At 33.9% G+C, this 23328-nt stretch overlaps 1 protein-coding gene across 1 annotated transcript in view; it reads left to right on the top strand.

Annotated features, from left to right (window-relative positions):
- Positions 1–23328, top strand: part of ADAMTS6 (ADAM metallopeptidase with thrombospondin type 1 motif 6) — a 222699-nt gene that overhangs the window by 16035 nt on the left and 183336 nt on the right. The window contains exons 4-6 of the mRNA XM_036279502.1: positions 3141–3349; positions 3853–3936; positions 4424–4569. Of these exons, the coding sequence (XP_036135395.1) occupies positions 3141–3349; positions 3853–3936; positions 4424–4569 (439 nt within the window). The remainder of the gene's footprint in view (positions 1–3140; positions 3350–3852; positions 3937–4423; positions 4570–23328) is intronic.

The raw sequence follows: 23328 nt of genomic DNA, 5'->3' as shown, positions 1-23328 counted from the left end.
TTGAATGACTGTTTATATAAAAATATTTTGAAATTGATTGAACACTTAAAATTCTATTTGAGATGGCAAAGATATCCATGTCTTTGGTTTTGAGGAAAAGTTCTTTACTGTATGTGTTTATGGGGGAATGTTTTGACATTCTATACCCTATCCAAAATTAAACTCAGAAAAGCATATTTTATTAATATAAAATGAAGAACCAATCTTTATTTTAAAATCAAGCAAATTAATTGTGTATTTTTAGTCTAAAAACATATTAATTACAAATATTAAGCTTAACATTAAGCAGTCAATTGATAATTATAGAAAGTAGATATTGTTTTGCAATGATCTAATCATGCTGGATTACTTAAATTTTAAAAATAAAACTGAATTAAAATAAAATTGAAGATATTATCTATTTCAATTTTATACATACAGTGTGTTTTTGTGTTTATAGTATAATGTATATCAGACTACAAATTTGTTGAGAATAAGGACTCTTTTCATTTATGAATATCCATCAAAGACATTATATATACATATGTCTGATAAAGTGATAGCCGAGGAAACTAACAATTAAAAAACTAAAAGGTTTGCCCTGGCCAGTTTGACTTAGTATTAGAGTGTCGGCCCTCAGACTGAAGGGTCATAGGTTTTATTCCCAGTCAAGGGCATGTCCCTGGGTTGTGGGTATGATCCCCAGCCCCTATTGGGGTTGTGCAGAAGGCAACCAATTGATGTGTCTATCTCACATCAATGTCTCTCTCTCTCTCTCTCTCTCTCTCTCTCTCTCCTCCTCCCTCCCTTCCACTCTATCTAAAAAATTGATGGAAAAGTATCCTCGGGTAAGGATTAACAACAACAAAAAAAGCTAAAAGGTTTAAAATTATGAAAATGATGATGATAATAACAGCAGCTACTTTTACTGAATGCTATCAAATGAGAAACACCATTGCTAAGTGTTTATTTTGCCCAGTGGTGTGTATTCTTTTCACAATACTTTAAATAAAAATAAAGAGAAATTGAATAGATAAGAAAAGTAAAAAATGATCAAAGTAAAGGTAATCGAATCCTATATTTAGATATTTAAGCTGTCCAGTCAGAGTAAGGAAAGACTAAGCATGATTTAAGTATCTAAGTATATGAGTGGTTTTATGATCATAGAAAAGTGAGCAGGAGAAATTGGAGTTAGGTAATGTAGAAAAGATTTTGTTTTTTTCATAACAGTATTACCACAAACTCTAAGGTTTCAGCAGTACCTTTTTATTACATCACTGTTTCTGTGGACCAGGAGTCTGCACATGGATGTGTTACCTACTTAGCTTCAACCAGGGCTAGGTTCTGGTTCTTGACTGGGGAAGAATCTATTTCTCCACTTCCATGGTTTTTGGCAGGATTCAGTTTCTTGCTGTTGTAGACTGAAAGCTTTAGCTTTTTTTTAAAATCCTCACCGAGAATATGTTTTTATTGATTTTTAGAGAGATAGGAAGGGGGAGAAAGGGAGAGGGAGAGGGAGAGAAAGAACCATCAATGTGAGAGAGAAACATTGATTGGTTGCCTCCCATACTTGCCCTGATCCGGAATCAAACCCACAACCTTTTGGTGTATGGGACAATTCTCCAACCAACTGAGCTTTAGCTTTTGACTGGTGGTCTGCCCCAGGCCACTGGCAGTTCCTTACCAGATATAGTTGACCAACTTCGTTGTTGCTTTCTCTAAGCCAGCAAGGGAAACACTCTAGTAAGAGAGATGCTATAGTATTGTATAACATAATTATATACAGTACTCATATACATGTAATCCATGTACATGTGATCATCTTTGCTGTATCCTATTGGTTAGAAGCAAGTCACAGATCCCACCCATGCTAAAGTGGGGAAGGAGATCATATAAATGTGTGACCATTAGGAAGCAGAGTCCTGGGGTCCACCTTAGGAGTTTGTCTGCTACAACTGTACATAGGGGAATACTTACTAGCTGTCCTCGGGATATACTATTAAAATAAGAAGCTGTATGCCTCTATCTCACTTGACATTTAGGAATAAAAGCACTAGTTTCAAAAATATTTGACTGATTCTTCTCATGGTGATATCATCTTATTTCTTAAAAGTTATAACTTCTCCCAAAGTAATTTTTAAAAGGAAAGGCTGAAGAAGTTAGAAAAATAAAGTGCCACTCTCTGTCAAGTATATAAATTAATCTAATTTTTCCTCACTAAATTTTTCAATAAGTGGAGGTTCAAAAGATTTTCTGTTCAATATAAGGAAATCTAAGTGAGGTATGCAGGGATCTCTACCCGCTCAAGTTTATTAAGTGAAGATGAATATAAATGAAGCCAGTATTTACAAATGCCATAGGTTTCCAGTGTACTGAAGAACAAAATGTCTAGAAAACCATGAATAAACCACAGTCTACGCTGAAGGGTAGTTTAAAGCGAGTCATGCTGGAATTAGTCTAATGTCCTTTACCTCTAGGTTTTGGAAAAGGAATACTTTAGGTACTTTGTCAGTATAAATAGTGGTAGACTGCAAAATTAAGTGAAAAAAAATCATTCACAGCTTTTAGAATTGAGATCGATAGAGCAGAAGAATTGCTCTAATTAAGATCGTTTAATAAAAATATCTTAGTTTAAAAATAAATGCTCATCTTAGGAATAGATTTTTTGACATTAGTGTTCTTCATCAGAACTGTCTTAGGCTGTTAGAAAGTTAATGCTCTAGTTGCTTTTTAAAGAACTTTAAATGATTTTTTAAAATACCTATTCAAAATTTAAAAGTATTACGATGTAGTCACTTACTGGAATAATGTGAAATAATTATTTGAAAATTCCTTTTTATTAAGTAATTCATTGGATTTATTTTGTTTTGTCTTCATGAGCAGTTGAATATTAATAATAAAAGATTGTTTTCATTAAGTAATTCATTAGATTTATTTTGTTTTCATGAGCAGTTGAATGTTTAGTTTTTTTATATAATATAATTATTTTGGAAATTTTAGAGTTTAATTTTCTCACTACTACATTTCCCCATCCCTCCCCTCACTTTGAAAAATCTTAATACATCAGAGAACTTATGAGAAGCATGTCTAAACGAAAGACCTATAAATAAATAAATGTAATTAATGAACCTATCTGAACTAGTTAATTGTTTTTGTTGTAGACCTCATAAGTGGCAAACCTTGGTGGCTGAATGACACATCTGCTTTTCCTTCTGCACTACAAATTAATGGCACACATAGCCGCCACAGACAGAAGAGATCAATAAGCACTGAGCGCTTTGTGGAGACATTAGTAGTGGCAGACAAAATGATGGTGGCCTATCATGGCCGCAAAGACATTGAACATTACATTTTGAGTGTGATGAATATTGTAAGTTTGATCCCTCTATATAATATTTTAACTTATAGTTTGTTGTGGTTTTTGACTAAGGTCATAGATTTTTATCGGGAAATATTGATTTTAAGAATTTGTTCATCTAAAATGAGAAAGACTTGATCTACTAATGTTTCAGTTCCATAGAAAATAAATTTAAAGGTGATCTTATTGTTTATTTTTAAATACTATGACTTTTTGAATAGGTCGTGTTAAATCTTAAGAGGTTTTCTTTAACTTGAAACATAAGCTCGTCCTCTTAATTACAATGTTGTAGTTCATCTTTAGGAGAAAATACTTCTTGAGGTAGACTTGTGTAACAGACTTTTTACGGAGGCATCTTGAGGGTATTGTTCTAAGTGACATGGGAGGAAAAGAACCATGTTTATATACACAGTGGTTAAATTCATGAAAAATTATTTTACCACTCTATAAAAAAATATTAATTAGCCTGTGATTTTTGTCTGACTTTGTGTCTTTTCTTATTTTCTGGAGGTCAGGTTGCCAAACTTTATCGTGATTCCAGCCTAGGAAACGTTGTGAATATTATAGTGGCCCGCTTAATTGTTCTCACAGATGATCAGGTAAGGATGAGTTAGTTCATAAATAAAAATCTTAACAGACAGGGTTATGTATTATAAAATAGTATATTTTATTATTTCTTCTCTTAGGAAGTTCTAGTTGAATATGATTTTCATCCCTACGCATTTAATATTTAAAGCAAAATTTTAATAGTGTACAAGATTATACTTCTTATGTCACGTGAAAGCTATATATATGTGTGCTTCTGTATAAAAGTGAGCATTTGCATGACAGACCTTCTAATAGTGCTTTTGGTTGAGTTTTTATGCTGATAATCACATTATCATTAAAGCTAGAACTGGAAAGAATGTTTGCTCAATAGTACACTAAATTAGCTCTAGGTCAGATATTACAGAGATAAAAATTGGCAAGAGAGTATTCCTAGAAACCACTGCTTCTAATTATAGCCCCACTTTAGTCTTCAGAAGTTTTAACAACTGACTTTAGTAATTTGTTTGGAACATTTCTGGTATGCATGTTGTATTGCAGCCAAACTTGGAGATAAACCACCATGCAGACAAGTCCCTCGACAGCTTCTGTAAATGGCAGAAATCCATTCTCTCCCACCAAAGTGATGGAAACATCATTCCAGAAAATGGGATTGCCCACCACGATAATGCGGTTCTTATTACTAGGTATGGTTTGTTGCAAGTATTTTACCTTCGATTGTTGTGTTTGATATTGTAACTATATTTGGTTCTATATGAAGCCTCATTTAGGTAATGAGTATGGAGAAAGTAAAATGGTAATTTATTTTTCACCACTGAGAAAGAATATATTACATTATTATTGTGTCTGCATCAAATGAGCTAAATAAGAAAAAAGAAAGATTTAGTTGTGGTAGAAATTTAATAATATCTTACCTTCTACTAAGATCTATTCATAAGGTTTAATTGGAAGCACATCTATGTTTTGTTAATTAAATAAAAATGAGTACTAAACACAAGATTTTAAAAAGTATGAGAAAAATATATTTAAAAATAAAAATGTCATCACTCTTGGTTATGAAATATATTAATTATTTTTACCTCCAAATGTTAAAAGACATTGGTAGTTTACACAGTTTATTTAGATAAATGTTTATTTAATTAAGAGATATAAAGAAGCAGCTTTATTATACTATATGTTGAACAGCTTCTCTCTCAGGTAAACATTATTTGATGATAGCCCAATGAAAGCATGTATTTCTTTCCAGTTTTACAAAACTGTATTCAGATCCATTTTAGTCCTTACTTTCCAACAAACTCTGTGAAGTAGATATTGTTAGTATTTTTCCTATGTAAGAAATGAGGAAAATGGTTCAAAATACTGAAGTTGCTCAAGATCACTCAGCTAATAAGTGAAAAAACAGGACTCAAACCCTAGTGTTTCTGTCTTTTTGATTATATTATGCTGTCTTAGTTTTTTATACTCTAGTTATGATTGGTTAGAAGTACGCTTAAATCATTTTAAAATAAGTTTGTCTTTTGACCCTTCATCAACATTTACAATTGAAAACAACAAGTAATAACAAACAACAACAAACAAAATGGAAGCATTGTTCTATTTTGGCTGAATGGAATAGCCTTTGTTATTCTGATTATTTCTTTTAATTTGAAAGGCATTATTTAACATTTGCTTCATCTGTTATGTGCTCATGACTCTACATTAAAGTCTTTGGAGGGAGTATAAAGTATATGGGATTAGAATCTTTAGACCCAGAATCTTGAGCGAATTTAGCTTAATTTTTTTTTTCTTTTAACAGAGTTGTAGAGTTAAAGTTTCTGAGTTTATTTTTATTTTACAGTTAGACTTACTTTAATTGCCTTCATCTACCTGACATCGTAAACCGGAAAATTTTGTTTATGACATGCTTGCCGAGTAAAAACAAAATTGTACAGTTCTATATTCATATGTGTTGACACGTCAGTCTGATAAATTCTGCAATTCCTCAGAGTCTTGTGGTCTGGAATGATTCCCAAATATATTTGAGGAGTTAAAAATATACTAGAAATTGTGCAAATATAGAAACCTTTGTGTAAAAATATATATGGATATCATTAGCGTCAATTAAATTACTAAGGGAAAAATCTATGGTTAAGAAAATGATCACAGATATTTACATTGGCTTCTGTATTTATATTTATAAAGCCCCACCTCCCCAAAAAGGCAATACCCAGTGGGCTCTTGATGCTTCACATTTTTATTATTGTATCTGCATTGGATTTTTAACTTTTGCACCGAGTGACAGAAGTTATACCAACAGTGCACATTTCTAAGTATTTGAGTAGTGAAGTACATCTGGGCAGTTAGCCACTCTTTCTTTGCACTGGCTACAACATTTGGCTGTCTGACTTGCTACTCTGAATTGGCTCAGATATTTTTTGATCCTCTGCAGAGCTCTTTGCTTCAATAAGAGCTTTTAGTGCTTTTCTGATGTCTGAGATTTGAACATAACATTTTCTTTGTAAACTGGTCTCCTAATGGTCAGACTAACACTAGAAATGATCTCAGGATTTAATAGGACACTACTTTAAAGAGTTCGGATCTCATAACTTTTTATATTGGTTATGTAATGGAGGTTAGAAATATGCCTCTTTAGGGCAGTGTACAATGCCTTTTAAATTGTTACTGAAGCCTCAAAGTAACTTTTAGCTTATTTAAAAGTCTACAAATACTTTTGAATTATTAGGGCCACAGAGGGACTTTCCCAGAGATGGCTATCATCTCTAATATTTAGGGTTTTTGTTGTTGTTGTTGTTGTTGGGGGGTTTATCAGTGCTTGATTCTCCCTTATAAATTTTCGATTTGTGAAATTGAATATATGTTTAAATCATACTGCTACTTTTTATAAAAATAATTATGAGAATTCCATAGATGCTTTTACGGTAATATTGAAAATTGATTAATGTAACTCACTCTTAACATGTCAGGGTTAGGACTTTACCATTTAGAGGTACGATTGTGATTTATGTTTGCTTGAAATGTTGGCTCACTAGGGAAAGTGTATAATGTGTTTATCAAGAATTCTAGAGAAAAATGGATGGATATGTTTATCTCCACTAGACCTAATTTTGTCCTAGGGATTTAATTGTTTTAAGCAGAAAACCATTTGGAACTATAATTACTTAGGTAATAATATTAGTTGCTTTTGGAAAAAAGTATAAAAACTCAAAATGTTATCTCCTTTTAGCAAATGACATTTCATTGTTTTATTTTACCAACGGAAATGTAAAACAAACTGTGCTCTATGAAACTATCAGATCTAGACAGTGACTAGACAGAAAGAAAATAAAGTAAAAATAATTTATTTATTTATTTATTTATTCCTTTATTAATTTTTCTTCTTTTTTTTTTTTTTATCCTCACCCGAGGGTATTTTTCCATTTTTTGTACAGATAGAGTGGGAGGGAGAGAGAGGAAGGGAGAGAGAGAGAGAAACATCGACGTGAAGGGACACATCGAGTGGCTGCCACCCGCACGACCAACCAGGGCCGGGGACAAACTGCAACCGTGCCCCTAGCGGGAACCGAACCCGGGTCTCTCCAGACCGCAGGCCAACGCTCTAACCGCTGAGCCAAACCGGCCAGGGCTCCTTTATTAATTTTTAGAGAGAGAGGAAGGGAGAGGGAGAGAGAGAGAGAGAAACATCGATGAGAGAGAACATCAGTTGGCTGCTTCTTGCATGACCCCACTGGGGATCTGGCCCACAACCTGGGCACGTGACTGGGAATCGAACTGGTGACCTCTTGGTGCATGGGCTGATGCTCAACCACTGAGCCACATGAGCCAGAGAATTTGTTGTTTTACATGCTATCAAAAGTATTCAATTATCACCAAAGGTCATATTACAACTTTATGTTTACATATATTTATATTTTGATATACATTTATGTTTATTTTATACATAAATATATATATAATAATATAGTGTTATACAACAGCTGAATTTATCTAATCTTTTTTAAAATAATTGCAGTATAATTGACAAATAAAGTTGTATATATTTAAAGTATACAACATGATGATTTGATATACTTTTAAGCTGATTACCATAATCAAGTTAATTAATACATCTGTCACCTTATAGTTACCTGTTTCTTATTTCTTTTTCGGGGTGAGAATACTTAACATCTACTATTTAACAAAGTTCAAGTATACATACAGAATTATTAACTATAGTCATGCTATACAGTAGATCCTCAGGATTTATTCATCCTATAACTAAAAGTTTGTACCCTTTGAACATTTTCCCATTCCCTCACCCCTAATTGTGGGCAACTACCATTCCATTTTTGGTTTCCATGAGTTCAACTTTTTTTTCTTCTAAGATTCTGCTTATAAATGCGATCATACAGTATTTGACTTATTCTCTCTGGTATATTTCACTTAGCATAATGCCCTTCTGGTTCATCCATGTTGCTTCAAATGACAAGACTTTCTTCTTCTTATGACTGAATATTTTGGTGTAAGTGTGTGTGTGTGTGTGTGTGTGTGTGTGTATAGCATTTTCTTTTATTTTAGAGGTAGCCTACCACAAATGTAGTTTTATTTAAATTTTATTTTTCAATTATAGTTTACTTTCAATATTATTTTGTTTTAGTTTCAGGTATACATCATAGTGGTTAGACAATGATATATTTTACAAAGTGATCCCCATGATATTTCAAGTACCCACTTGGCACTGTACATAATTATTACATTATTTTTAACTACATTCCCTATGCTGTACTTGGCATCCCTAGGACTATTTTGTGACTACTAATTTAGAGTTCTCAATCCCTTCACCTTATTCACCCAGCCCCCCCAATTCCCTTCCATCTGGCATCCATCAGTTCGTTCTCTGTACCAATGAGTCTCTATTTTGTTTGTTTATTTTGTTCTTTTGATTCCACATAAAAGTGAAATCTTATGGTATTTGTCTTTCTCTGACTGATTTATTTTATTTAGCATTATACCAGTAGGTCCATCCATGCTGTAGCAAATAGTAGGATTTCATTTTTTTTATGTGGAGTAATATTCCATTGTATACATGTACCACAACTTTTTTATCCACTTGTCCATTGATGGACACTTGGGTTGCTTCCATATCTTGGCTATTGTAAATAATTCTGCAATGAACATAGAGGTGCATATATTCTTTGGAATTAGCGTTTTTGTTTTTTTGGTATATACCCAGAAGTAAAATCACTAGGTCATAAGTACACCACATTTTCTTTATCCATTCATCTGTTGATGGACACGTATTTGGTGTCCATCAACAGATGAATGGTTATTTTCATATTCTTGGCTCTAGTGAGTAATGCTGCAAATACAGACATCTCTTTGAGGTACTAATTTACTGATTCCATTTCTTCCAATATATCATCCATAAGTGGGATTGCTATATCATATGGTAGCTCTACTTTTAAATTTTTGAGGGAACTCAAAACTATCAGCAGGGTAGTTGCCATGCAGTTTCATCAGCTGAGATTAATGCTGGAAGATTGCAGGGGTCCTCAGTGGCTCAGGCTCAGTTGTCTGTAGCAGCAGTGAGGGCTGCTGTGGACCACCTGCTCTCTTTTTCTCCCATGGGGGAAGTTAGTGGGGGAGAAAGTCCTCTTGGTGCCAGGTCCACTTGCAAGCACTCGTGGAGCAGTGGTGGAGCCAGGGACTGGAGTGCCAGTGCCCTCAGTATGACAGCAGCTCTAGGGTCTGGTGTGGGGATTTCCCTGCAATGATGATGATGTGTGAAATGCAGGTATGTGCAGAGTGGCTATGAAGACAGAGTCTGAAGCACAGGTATGCACAGAGAGAAGTGGCAGTTGGGTCCAGGGTGCTGGCTTTTCTGCAGTGGTGTTGGCTCTGGTTTGTGAGATGTGGGCTTGTGTGGAGCAGCCTTGAGGCTGGAGTCTGGAGCAGGAGTGAATGCAGAGCAGCCCTGGAGCCAGGGTTTGGAGCGCTGGAGCTGGTGGAGCTACTGTGGTTCTTGAGTCAGGTGTGCTCAGGTTTGGAAGTTTACTGGCAGCCCTGGTCCTAGTGCAGCACAATAGCAGCTCCTTCTAGGGGTGAGCAAAGCAGTATCTCCTTTTCCAGTTCTGCAGCAGTGATGGCTATTGTTTACCCTGATGTGGAGGCAGCCAGTGTCCTCTGGGGAGCAGGCTCTGGGGCCCGTGCCACCCAACACTATGGGGTCCTCCTCGGGGAAAGCTGCAGCTGGGGAGTTTGCAGCTGTCCTGAGGGTTGTTGAGGCCCTCAAGGGTACAGGTTCTCTGCAGAGCAGGTCACTGAGGACCAGAATGGTACCTTTTTCTTTGTTCCTAGTTGTCTCCAGGTATCTCCACTAAGTTGATCTCCCCAGTGATCCTTTCTATGTAGTTATTCTCCACTTTTTGCTCCATTATGTTGCTGTAGGTGCTTATTGCACTCTAGAGCCCTCCCTTCCAGAGCTCTTTTTGTTTGTGGATAGCGGTCTAATTTTCTTGTGTTGGGAAATGAAAGTCAATATCTTCTATTTCATCATCTTGCTGATGAACACTTTGCCATACCAAAGAGGAGTTTCATGTCACTTTTTAAAGTGATGTATGGATACTTCTCTGTGGTGTATCAACTAACTGACATCTTAGTTCTGAATACCAGAGTTAGTGGAAATATGGCCATATGAAATAAGTAAATATTAAGGTGGAATATGCAACTGATCTTTCATTTTTGTGATGTGATTTTAGTTAAAATATCAGTAGCAGTAACATATTGATGGCTTATATAGTTAGATTTATTAGAATTGTTTCATGATTCTAGTGTTTATCTAAATCAGCTTGATAATAACATTTTTAAAATAATGAATTGTGACACAATATAACTAGGTCAAGAAATGATCAATATTTTTGTACTTCAAACTCTGGAAACAAAATTTAAGAAGATAAAATAGGGCTGTATGTATACACTTAAAAAGTTACACTTGCTACAAAACTTTCAGATTATCCTTTGAAAGTTAATTAATTGAGAAACCAAATTAGTAGCTAATTAGAAATAAAAACGTTAAATTTGAAAGATTATTTTAAAATTATTTATATTCCCACATGAATTCAGGAAATATCTGCCTCAAATTTAAAGTCAAGCCAATTTCTAAATTTATTTTGTGCAAAAATATTAAGTCCACTTACTGCCTGAAAATCAGTAGGAGTTTAACGACATAAAGTGTACTTGCATTAATGTTGAGCAATTAACATGAACACACTAATGCATATATTTGCTGGCTTTGTCTACTATCTAGTACTGGAATAATATTTTCTATCTTTATGATATTAATATATAATAGTATATATTTCAGAGAGGAATTTTACCCTAAATTCTTTTTTGTAACAGCTTTATTGAGATATAACTCACAGATCATACAAATTACCCATGTTAAAGTGCGCAATTAGTGGAATTTAGTATATTCACAGAGTTGTGCAACCATCACCATCACCACAATTAATTTTAGAACATTTTCATCATTCCTGAAGGAAGTCATCTCCATTTCCTTCATCTTCCTCATTCTAGCTCCTGTTTTAGGCCATCACTAGTCTACTTTTTTGACTCTATAACTTTGCCTAATTTGGACTTTTCTATGAAAGGAATTATATAATATGCAGGCTTTTGTGACTAGCTTCTTTTACTTTGCATAGTATTTTCAAGGTTCATCCAGACTGTAGCATGTACCAGAACTTCATTCCTTTCACTAGCCTAAATTCTTTTTTTTTTTTTTTTGGTACGTGCCCCTAGCGGGAACTGAACCTGGGACTCTCTGGTCTGCAGGCCGACACCCCAATCGCTGAGCCAAACCGGCCAGGGCATTATTAGCCTAAATTCTTGAAAATTTAAGATACAGATCTTTAAGAAATTCCTCTGTTAATAAGATACTCTACTATAATTATATCTCCCTTTCAGTCTTCATTAATGAAATACACAGGACCTATAACTACATCTCAAAATACAGAAGCAAAAATTGCACACCAGGTCACATAATTTAGTCATTTAATTAAAATGAACATATTTATCCTCTTAAGAGATCATGACTATTTGCTTTGATGCTGCTGAATTTTAAAGGGATTAGAATTTCCAAAGTCAACTAATGTTTTCAGGTGAGAGATTAAAAATAGCTATAAAAAAATGGGTTTTTGCTAAAACTTGGCCTGTAATGTTTAGATTTAAACAAATTTCCTTTTTTTTTTTTTTTTTTTTAAAGAATGTACCAATCAGAATTATATTTTGGCTTTATGACTATATATTAAAACAGAGGAAAGGGAAATTAAATGTGGTACATTAACATTCATTTGATATTCATTTATTTATTTTTTAATCCTCAAGGAAATGCCAGTAAATTTTTTATGAACTATTACTAAGCTTTTAAGAATATGCTAGATTTACAGGCCACAGAGGAATCTTGAATTCAGATTCTGGATGAATTGATTTTGGTATTTGGACATTGTGAAGCATTTATTATTCTTTTACCATTCTGACTCTGTTATTCTTACCCATTCCCATCACCCTGCTTCTTCCTTTTTTAGTTTCTTTTTGTTTGGTTGCTAGCTCATTTATTCCGTACTTAGATGTGTTAATCTAGATGCTTCCATTCCAATCTATGACTATGACAGACTTGGGTGACCATAATTTCTTGTGTAGCTAGGGTACTTTTCAGAGTGAAAAAGAGTACCTATGACAGTGATGTATAAATAATAGGCACAAACTAGGACCAGGTGAAACAGGATTATGATCATCCCAGTCATTACCTATGTTTGCTTGTCAAACTTAATTAACTAAAAATGGGAATAAGAAGATACTTTTCCCTCAGTGCCTAAGGTTGACTAAATACATGCAATTTAGAAAATATCTTTGTACACACCTTGACTAAAATTGTGCTTTGTAATAGGCATCACTAAATAGGTAAATCAAAGAAGGATGATAAACACAAGTTTGAGGAATAATAAGTTTAGTATTTATAACGATTTAATGATGATAACTTTACAATAACTTTATGATATAAGTTTTGTTATTATCTCCATTTTATAGATGAGGAAACTGAGGTACAGGGAAGTTAAATGATTGGCATAATCACACATTAATTAGAAGACCTAGGATTTAAACCATGCAGTTTGTCTCCAGAGTCCCTTCAGAAGAATTATAAGGGTGTTCAACAAAAAAATGTGCAGATACGTTAATAATATTGGCGACTGTGGTAGGCAGACTTATAAGATGGCCTCCAGTGTTCTGCCTCCTGGTGTTCATTACTTTATGTAAACTCCTTCGGTCAAGTTTGGGCTGGACCTAGTGAACTCTTAACAATGTAGATACTTCTCACCTATGAACAAGGTATAGCTCTTTATTTCAGTTCTCTTTAATTTATCTCAGCAGTATTTTATGGATTTTAAACCTTTTGTTCTTTTTTGATGTTATTGTACATGGTATTGTTTTTAAATTTTCATTTTATAATTGTCCAATTGATTTTTTTATCCTGCAACTTTGCTAAGTTTATTTATTAATTTTAGTAGCTTTTAAAAAGATTCCAATGGGTTTTCTATGAAGATGACCATGTTTTCTGATATTAAAGATAGTTTTACTTTATTTAATTATGAATGACTTTTTTATTTTTCTTGCCTTATTTCATTGGCTAGAACATCTAGTACAGTGTGGAACAAAGGTGGTGATAATGACATCCTTGTCTAATTCCTCATCTTAGTGGGAAAGCATTCCATATTTCAACATTAAGTGTGACATTTCCTGTAGGGTTTTTGTAGATGCCTTTTATCAGGCTGACAAAGTTCTCTTTTTCTCCTAGTTTGCTGAATTTTTATGAGGAATGGCTGTTGAATTTTGTCAAATGTTTTTTCTGTATCTATTGAGATGATTATATGGTTTTTCTTTTGTTAGTTTATTAATATAGTGAATTGCATTGATTGATTTAGAATGTTATACCAATCTTGCATTCTTGGGTTAAACCCAATTTGGTTATGATGTATTTCCTTTTAATATTATTAGATATGATTTGCCAAAATTTTGTTTATATCTTTTTCAATCTACATTTATGAGGGTTATTGTTCTGTATTTTTCTTAAAATGTCTTTGTCTGGTTTTGGCATTAGGGTAATGTTGACCTCACAGAACGAGTTAGAGAATAGTTCCTCCTTTCCAATTTCCTGCAAAGGTTCATGTAGAATCAGTATTATTCCTTCCACAAATGTTTTATAGAATTTACAAATGAAGACATCTGGACCTGGAGTTTTCTCTCTTTGTGGGATGATTTTTAACTATCAATTCAAATTGTTTATTGCATTTATACAAAAAGCTAAAGATGAACATTTATACAAAATCAAATAGTCATTCTGAGGAGTATATGAATTATTCAAGTATTTCTTCAATAGCTATTGTTGCATAGTAGAAAGTGGGCTTTGGAGTTATCTAAAGCTTTTCTGAGTGCTAACATCTATTAATTGGTGACCTGGGGCTGAATAACAAAGCTCTCTGATTTTGTAGGATGGTGTGGTGTTATGATATAACATGTGTGAGTACTTGGTACACCTGGTAGGGTGCTAAGCACCTGGTAGAGAGTCGTAGTAACAATTTGTTAGGCACAAACCAAGTTTTGAGAAGACAAAGTATATTAGAATCATAGACACAGCATCTAATTTTATGTAGAGGAGAATACAAGGATAACTTCATTGAGAGTATAATATTTGATTAGGGACTTGCAAGTTCAATAGAATTTGGATAAATGATAGATACCTGTTCAAGAAGGAGGCACTTCATTTTCAGTGACATGAAAAATGTGAGAGAGGAAGTGGTCTTCTTTTAGGACATGAAAGCTCAGTATTTTTAGGGTGGAGAGTGGATAAAGAATTATAGGAGATGAAGTTGGACAGGTAGAAATTCATTCACTGTGTGTCGTGGTGCTGTTGGCTGCCAGGTATAGTGGTGAATAAGTAAAAAAATAAGTTTGGTGGGTTTGAGGAAAAGAAGTGAAATGTAGAAAACAAAGGGAAGAATGATATGCATTCATGTTAGAGAAATTGCAAGGGACACAGCATGAAAGATTTTGCATGCATATGAGTTTAGCACCATGGTATAGAAATAATCATTTTCCCTATTCATGAGTATTTAAATTGATTTCTTTTGTTTGGTTTTATTTATTGAAAACAAAAAAATTCTCTTTGTACATAGGTACAAGTATGTTCATATTATGCAATGCTAATCAGGAATATATGGATGTGGAAAATCTTTCAAGAAATAAAGTAAAGCAAGCAAACAAAGTTACGTGGAGAAGAGTCCAACATAACTTCATAAAACGTTATTTTTTTATGTTTAAAAAAATGAACAAAACTAGTAAAAAAAATTTAGCTTTTGTTTTCTTACATGAGGGATGACATTGAAGATATTTAAGTATAATAGTGACATGATCAAATTCAAAAATGTCCCTAGCAGGGGCATGGAGGATAAAGTACGTGTGTGTGTGTGTGTGTGTGTGTGTGTGTGTGTATTTGTATATGAGAGAGAGAGAGAGAGAGAGAGAGAGAAAGTGCTAATACATGCAAAGCACTAAAAAATGGGTGGGAAAAAATTCAGTGCCTCTTTTCTCTTCAGTTCAGAAAGGCTTTGTAGAACCATTTTAATTAGCATTTTACTTTCCTTTTTTACTTATCTTAAAGAATTGGATGCCAGGCAAAAATCTTTGAGTTCTGATGTTGGGGATAAAGATTTTTTGATAAGAGGTAACATGGTAAAAAAGAAAGTAGATTTGGAGAATGAAATAAAGGGGAAAGGGGAGAATCCACTTATAGACATTTATTAAAAGTTATTCCTCTTTTATGGTTAAATTCACACTGTATTATTTTGGGACAATATTTACTAAATTGGCTAATCCTTTCTACCTCACCCCCCAAATTTATAAAAACTAACATCCCTACAAGTATCTTTTTCATTTTATAAATTTGTATCACCTTAATAATGGCCCAATGTTAAAGAGATGTTGACAGAAATAATTCTAAAAAGTCTTTCTAGAATAAGAAAAACCAGCATTTGAGAATTTTACCCACTTTTCTCACAATCTCTTCTCAGTTAACATTTACATTTAGTGATCTCAGTCATTCTGATGATTTTAAGTACTACCTATACCATCAAGTATATCTCTACAGCTGTAAGCACCATTTATACCCAAATATACATCTGTAGTCCTGACCTCTCCTAAACTATATTTGTACATTGAGTTTGACATCTCCATACATCTAAACTTAACATGTCCAAAAACAAATTCCCAATCTCTCCTTTAAACCTGCTCTTTCTACAGTTTTTCTCATGGCAATTACAATATTTTTGCCAATTGTACAAAAAAGCAAAAGCGGAAATTAATAATTTATCATTGGGAAGTTAATATACATTAGGTTCTGCTATACAGATTCTTTTTTTTTTTTTTGCATTTCTTCTGTTTCTTTGCTTTACATTGATATATTTTGTTTGATAATCTCCCATATCTTTTGTCCTATCTCCTGATGGTTAGTTTACATATGTCATGAACTAAACTAACAAGCCATATATCCTTAAAAACACTATTAAGTGAGAAGATGAATTATAAAACTTGCAAAGAAATATGAAGTATTTAGGGGATCTTGCCTACTAGTTCATTTCTCTGGAGTGCTGCATTTTCACTTTCCAAATATAGGGTTTAGGGGCCTGAAAGATTCACTTAAAAATGGTACAGTAACTTCCAAAAGTTCCTTCAAAAATGTTTCTGTTTTATTGATAATAAAGGATATTGAGAAAGCAAAGACTAAGAGATTTATATTGGGCTTTATAGGCTGCAGTGGAAAGACTGGAAAAAGGAATAGGAAAACTATTAAAAATAATTTTGAGGCATATAAAAATGATTTCCTCCAAGAAATAGCATATAACCGCATTTATATTCATGCATTGAGACATTCAACATTTAATTGAGTGCTTACTGTGTGTAAGTTGTTGGGATCATATAACAGTGAATAAAACAAAATTCTAAGCTCTTAGCTTTCACTCTAGAGAGAGAAATAGACTATGAATAAGTAAAAAAAAAATCCCAAAGAAATACCTAATTTTAATGTGTCGTATGTATATAGGATAGAGAGAGAGAGAGAAACCACATAGGGTGGTAGAAGAGTCTCTCTGATAAGGTAACCTTATTTTAAAGCTCTGAAGGATGAGCCATCAGCCATATTGGAGGAGGAGGCATGTGTTTAAGCATAGGAAACAGCAGTACAAATAATAAACACGAGTAAGTAAAAGAGGTGGGATAGAGTTCGGTTTACAAGAGAATATTTGCTACAAGTGCATACACATGCACTGCCCCCCCCCCCCCATTTATTTGTGCTTTCTCTTTCTTTGAGATGCCTTGGCTGGCTGTTCATATTTTAAAAACTAGTTGGGAGCCTTATTTACATTGGTTATGGCTTGTTGATGGAGGGTTTCCTTTAGGAAGATTGGTTGTTGGTTTACTTTTTTCCAGGGGAAGCAAATATGTCAGTGTCATTGGGTCTTTTCTGTGAGACCATCAGTTTCTCCAGAAAATAACTCACTTTTCTACCTAATTCCAAGTGTTCCTAAAGGTAGATGGGGAGCGGGTGAGAGGGGTTCCAGTTAAGTTTACTGCTACTATTTTCAAACCTTGGGCTTCACCTTTGCCTTCCACTGGTTAAGGTGTCCTGGAAATTGAGCCTCTCCAGTTTCATTTCTTCAGAGAACAAAACTGGCTCTCTTGCACTCCTTCTATTCTCTCCTCGGTCTCTTTAGGTGTATGTCTGACTTTCTGGTTTAGCTTCATGTTCTTGTAATCTTTTTCATTGTTGTTTCATAACCTTCATCTACTTGCCACTCTGTGCTGCAGTCTGGGTAATTTTTTCATATCTACAAGTTCCTAATTCTCTCATTGGCTGTCAATAATCTGCCATTTAACCCTTTCACTGAGTTTTTGTTTTAAAATCATACATTTTTATTTTTATTTTATTTATTTATTTATTTATTTATTTCTTATCCTCATCCGAGGACATTTTTCCATTTTTTGTACAGACAGAGTGGGAGGGAGAGAGAGAGGAAGAGAGAGAGAGGGAAACATCGATGTGAAAGGGACACATCGAGTGGCTGCCACCCGCACGACCAACCAGGGCCAGGGACAAACTGCAACCGAGGTACATGCCCTTAGCGGGAACCGAACCCGGGTCTCTCTGGACCGCAGGCGGACGCTCTAACCGCTGAGCCAAACTGGCCTGGGCTAAAATTATACATTTTTAGGTGGTCTGTTTTTTTCTGAAGTATGCCTAGCCATTTTTGACATCTCCTTTTCCTTGCTTTTAAAATATTTTATTCCATTTTTTAAATTTTTAATGTTTTATGTTTACTTTAATGTTCTTCATGTGTCTAGCTGCCCTATGTAAAATATAATATAAAGTGGTTGAATCTTGAAGCACTAATTGAACTCATGTAGTAAATTTGCCTTTCTTCTGTTAGGTGTGTTTATTTTTTATTTAATCATCAGATGGTGTTTTCGGAAGATATAAATAGTAATGACTTAATTTGATTTAGAGACAGAAAGACAGTTAGGAGGCAATTAGTTTGGTTTGTTTTCCATAGTTTAGCATTTAGTATATATTAGTTGATTGAATTATGATAATAAACTCCTGATATAGTGGAGACAAAAGGAAATTACAATTGTTTAGAAAAGGAATAAGATTAATTTAAAACACCAGTAAAATAACAATTTCAATGATCACTAACCTTGTGAAATGTATATTTTTATATTTTTTTATTAATTTTACTTTTGTAATACAAAATAAAAAGATATACTTTTATTGTAAAATAAATTCTACATTATGAGATAAAATTACAAATGCAATTTTGGGTGGGATTAAAAATGGAAGACATTAGATGAAAATATTCTTTAGAGATAGAGAGGAATACTGCATTATATAATTTAACTGGCCAATTAGCAGTGATTCATAATATTATTTATTTTAAATAATAATCATCTTATACAAATGAATGTTTATAAGTAATAGTTCAAAAAATTTACTTTAAAAAAATTCCTGCAGTGCTTGTTATTGGAAATATGTCTGGAAAAGCTGAGTAATATATTGCCCTACCGAAGAAAATTGCCTGGGAAAATTGTGACTGACAGCTTATGTTAAGGTTTGCAGTCTTGCGTAGGTATCATGCCAAGTTTTCATTTATTCACTTTCTTGAAAGTGCAAAGAGACTTGGAAAAATATGGGCCTGCCACAGAGTTCCTTTAGAGAAACCATTGTCATATGAGAGGATGTCCCACTGAGCCAGCTCCTGTAGTTGTTGTCACTGACTCTTTAAGAAGATATGGAAACCTGTTGCTAGGTCTTACAAGGTCATTTTGAGATGCTACAAATTGATCAAAAAGACAAGTTCTTCCTTTGGTGTTACAGAGAAGTAAATGCAGTTTCATGACTTTGATTTTTGATGCATAGGTTAAGGCTGTTCATTAAAACACTACTAAGCAAATTTAAAAAGTTTGCTAAAACTTGATACTCATAGAAGTAAGCAATATAGTAGAGAGTGCTAAGATACACATACTTGGGGAACTATAAACTAATCAAACATTTTTAGCTGCAAAGTGAGATTTTTCAGAAAAATACTTTAAATTAGTCATGGTCTTCAGTGACTTCAATTGTTGCTTTTTGTTTCATTTAATTTATTTTATTATTTGTTATCCAATATATTTTGTATAAACACTTTTAAATTTGTTTTTTACTTATAATATTCCAATCACTGAAATATTGTATATCTCCAATTTGAATCATCTATAATATTATTGCTAAAATGGATGTATATAGCATACCCTCCTCTCCGAATGCATTTATGTGGGGATATATTACTGTTGATTTGTGCCTGTGAGTGTGTAACATGCAAATCGCTTTACAACATACTGTCAAAGTAGTGTAATAATATTATTGCCTTAAAAATATTTATAGGACATTGTTTATGACATATAATTATGTGTATATGTGTCTGTGCATGTTTACACAGAAAAAGTACATGACTTTACAATCCTAATCCACTCTTCTAAGAACTAACTTTTTAATAGGTGGGACTCTGTTCTAGTGTTTGTCATTCTAATATCACAATTTAATTTAGTGTTTCTTAAAGGCTTTTAGCATTTGATATCCCTGTTTTCACTTTTTCAAATATATATTTTTCCAGAATATATCACACCTTGATCATTTATTGCATTAAATATATTTTGTGTATTTTATCATTTTCCTCACTGTGTATACTTGGGCAAATTACTTATTTGAACTTAATTTTCCTTGCTTTTAAACTGGGGATTATAATAATGTTCTACCTCATAGAGTGATTGTGAAGAAAGACAAAGCTTAAAGAGATGGGATCCAGCACTATACATGAGTTAGTATCCTTGCATAGGAGCCTGGAGAATTTATTCATTGTAATAGGAGGGAAGACAAAACATATGCATCAGAATATAGTTGGTCAGAATTGGTGTGGGAGCATCTGGAAGTTTTCTTCTGGTTGATTCTACTTTCTCGCTGGAGTAAGAAACAACCACTGAGAGTAAATAAGGAGGAGGAGATATTGAAGATTGAAGAGAGGAGTGGTGTGAGATAATCATTGATGAATATAAGAGTATGAGTAGTGAAATGTAGTAGCATTGTTGGGAATTGCTAAGGGCTCACGTGAAGTTACTTCTTGAATTTGAAGTGCGGTCAGTCAACATGGTTATGTTTTTCTTCAGTCACATTTACCTGGTTGGGTGCAGGTTTAGGGTAGGTGGAGATTTGGATTTCCCTAAGATTGGGGTTTTTGCAAATGGGTACATTGGAGGGAGAGATGAGAAAGGAACATACAGGATACATACAACCAGGTAATGATAATGTTGACTAAGGTGTCTAAACCTCGTAATAAAGAGAGAAATAATTACATGTAGGTGATGAGGAACAGTGAAAAGGGGTGAGAAGCTGAGAAGACAGGAGATAGTGGTCAGAGAGTAGAATGCTTGAAAGGAGTGATGACAAGGTCTTGGTTATGATCATGAAAGTGGGTGGCTGAGGCAGAGAGAGGACAAGACTACTGTAGTTGAGGATGTCAAATAAATGAGAGGCCTGGATATTAGTATGATTTAAGTTGGTATTTGAATCATTGAGAGTTATGACAAGTGATAGTGGACACAGAAAGAGAGGGAGCAGAAAGGGATGGAAAAGGAATAAAGAGGTGGAGAGGAAAAGAATGATGGGAAGTGACTTGGAAAGGGGATTTCCTGTCTGCACAAATCATTTTGTTAAGTATTATAGTGATTACAGAAAAGTGTAAGATATAAGGATGTAGGTAATTAATTCTTTTATTAAAAAAAAATACCTGTTCTAAGAGAGGAGGAAAATGAAGAATGGAGGTTGTCATAGAAAAAAATATAGTAAGAGTTAATTTAAAATTTTTAAAGTACCCAAGTGATCTTTGAGTGTGGGAGGCTGAACAATTATTTTCTATTTTTACACAGGTTGGAATGTGTGTTTATGCCTGATTACTTTAACTTTGCTCTAATGCACAGACTTGTGTCTTTAAGAAATCAACAAAATAGCATGTATTTTTATTCTTTTGCTTTTTATGACTAGAGGGAATTTTAAGCAAGTTGTTGTTCAATATTTCTTCCATAGGAAGAAAATAAAGAAAATTAAATTCCTGTGAGAGTAGATGAAAGAATAAGGTTTTCCATAAAAAAAAAGATATTTTATTCTTTATGTTTGAGCATATTAGGAGTTATCTAACCAGCTAATTGGTCAAGACTATGGATTATGGTAGAGAGAAGTTAAAAACGGATGTGTTTGAAACACTTTCCATACTAATTTGAAAGTTCTTATTGAGTGGAGAACATTTTTGTGAAGATACCACAAGGAGTGTGGTTATATTAGGGGAGCAGTTCTTCTAGGTTATCGATAGCCTCAAAATTCGACTCTTCTAGAAATCCCTCTTTATCTTGCAACTCTCACACACAGGCATTACTGAAAAGCTTTTAAGAACCTGACCCACAATGAAACTGGCACTTTGAAGGTACAGGGCATTCATCTGCTTCAGTCTTTCTTTCTTTGGAAGTACTACCTTCATTATTTAGAACATCTCTTTATAGGAGTTTAGTATTAGAAGGGCCCTTAGAAATTGCCTAGCCCAATTTTTCTTTTTATTGTGGAAGAACTAGGCTAATCCAAAGGAGTATCTTATAATAAAAGTTTTTAGACATTATAAAATAAAAAGGTATGTATGACCTTATGGAATCAAAGTAGTCTTTCAAACTCATATAAGGAGCTTCTAAAGAAAATAATTGTCCAAATTTCCCAGAGATGAATTATAAAATTAGTAATATGCTCATCAAGTGTACGGGAATATTTTGAACCCTCTTGAAAACTGTGGTAGAGGGATGGTATAATTCCAACATATATTTAGTGTATATAATCATACATATGTAATTTATATATTAATATATGTAATATTCAAGAAGAAAATACTGTAAGTCTTGACTTGACCTAACAGAGAAGAAAAATAGAGGGAAGTGTCAGGATTAAACAATGAAACGAAAATTAAATACAGCTGAAGTTAAATATCAAGAGTGATTGTGGAGCATGAGGGAAAAAAGTACCAGTTAGGATTTAAGATAGGCTGACAGTCCATCTATTCCACACATAGTTGACCCTTGAACAACTGTGGGGGTTAGGAGCATTGGACCCTTCACAGTCAAACATCCACATAGAACCTTTGACCCCCCCCAAAAAACTTAATTGTCCCTCGGTATCCATGGAGGATAATTCTAGGATCCCCCCGCAGATACCAAACTCCTCGATACTCACGTTCTCTTTATAAAATGGCATAGATCAGTGCGTACAGTCGGCCCTCTGCATCCACGAACTCCCAACCTGGATGGAAAAGAATAGTTATTTATTAAAAAAAAAAAATCCACATGTAAGTTGACCCAGGCAGTTCAAACCTGTGTTGCTCAAGGGTCGACTGTATGTATAAAATTCACATTTTCTGCTCTGAAATCTCTAACCATTGACGAGGAGTTTGGAGAGTTGGAGAGGGAATGAGAAAGAGGTTGACCTTATGGATGAGGTAGGTTAGGTGAGGAGTGCCCAGGGCAAATGTCTGTTCCAACCAGAGGGTGTTGTGGTTTTTTTTTTCTCATGATCAAGACAATTTAGCCCTGTACATTTTATCGTAATGTTTCTTTTTCTGAATTTACATGTTTTACTTAGATAAAGAGTGTTATCTCTGTCCAATTCCTGGCAAGAGTGATCAAAATGGCACATACATGCGTAAAAACAAGGGCTAGAAACTAGAAATGACATCATCCAGACTGTTTATTCGCTTTCCAAAGAAAGGGGGAGGGACCAAATGTTTTTAGAGTTTTCTCTT

The sequence above is a fragment of the Molossus molossus genome, unplaced genomic scaffold (genome assembly GCF_014108415.1).
Source record: "Molossus molossus isolate mMolMol1 unplaced genomic scaffold, mMolMol1.p scaffold_m16_p_3, whole genome shotgun sequence".
NCBI classification, from domain to species: Eukaryota; Metazoa; Chordata; class Mammalia; order Chiroptera; family Molossidae; genus Molossus; species Molossus molossus.
Note: the sequence above shows the minus strand (reverse complement) of the source record. Positions and strands in the feature narration are given on the sequence as shown.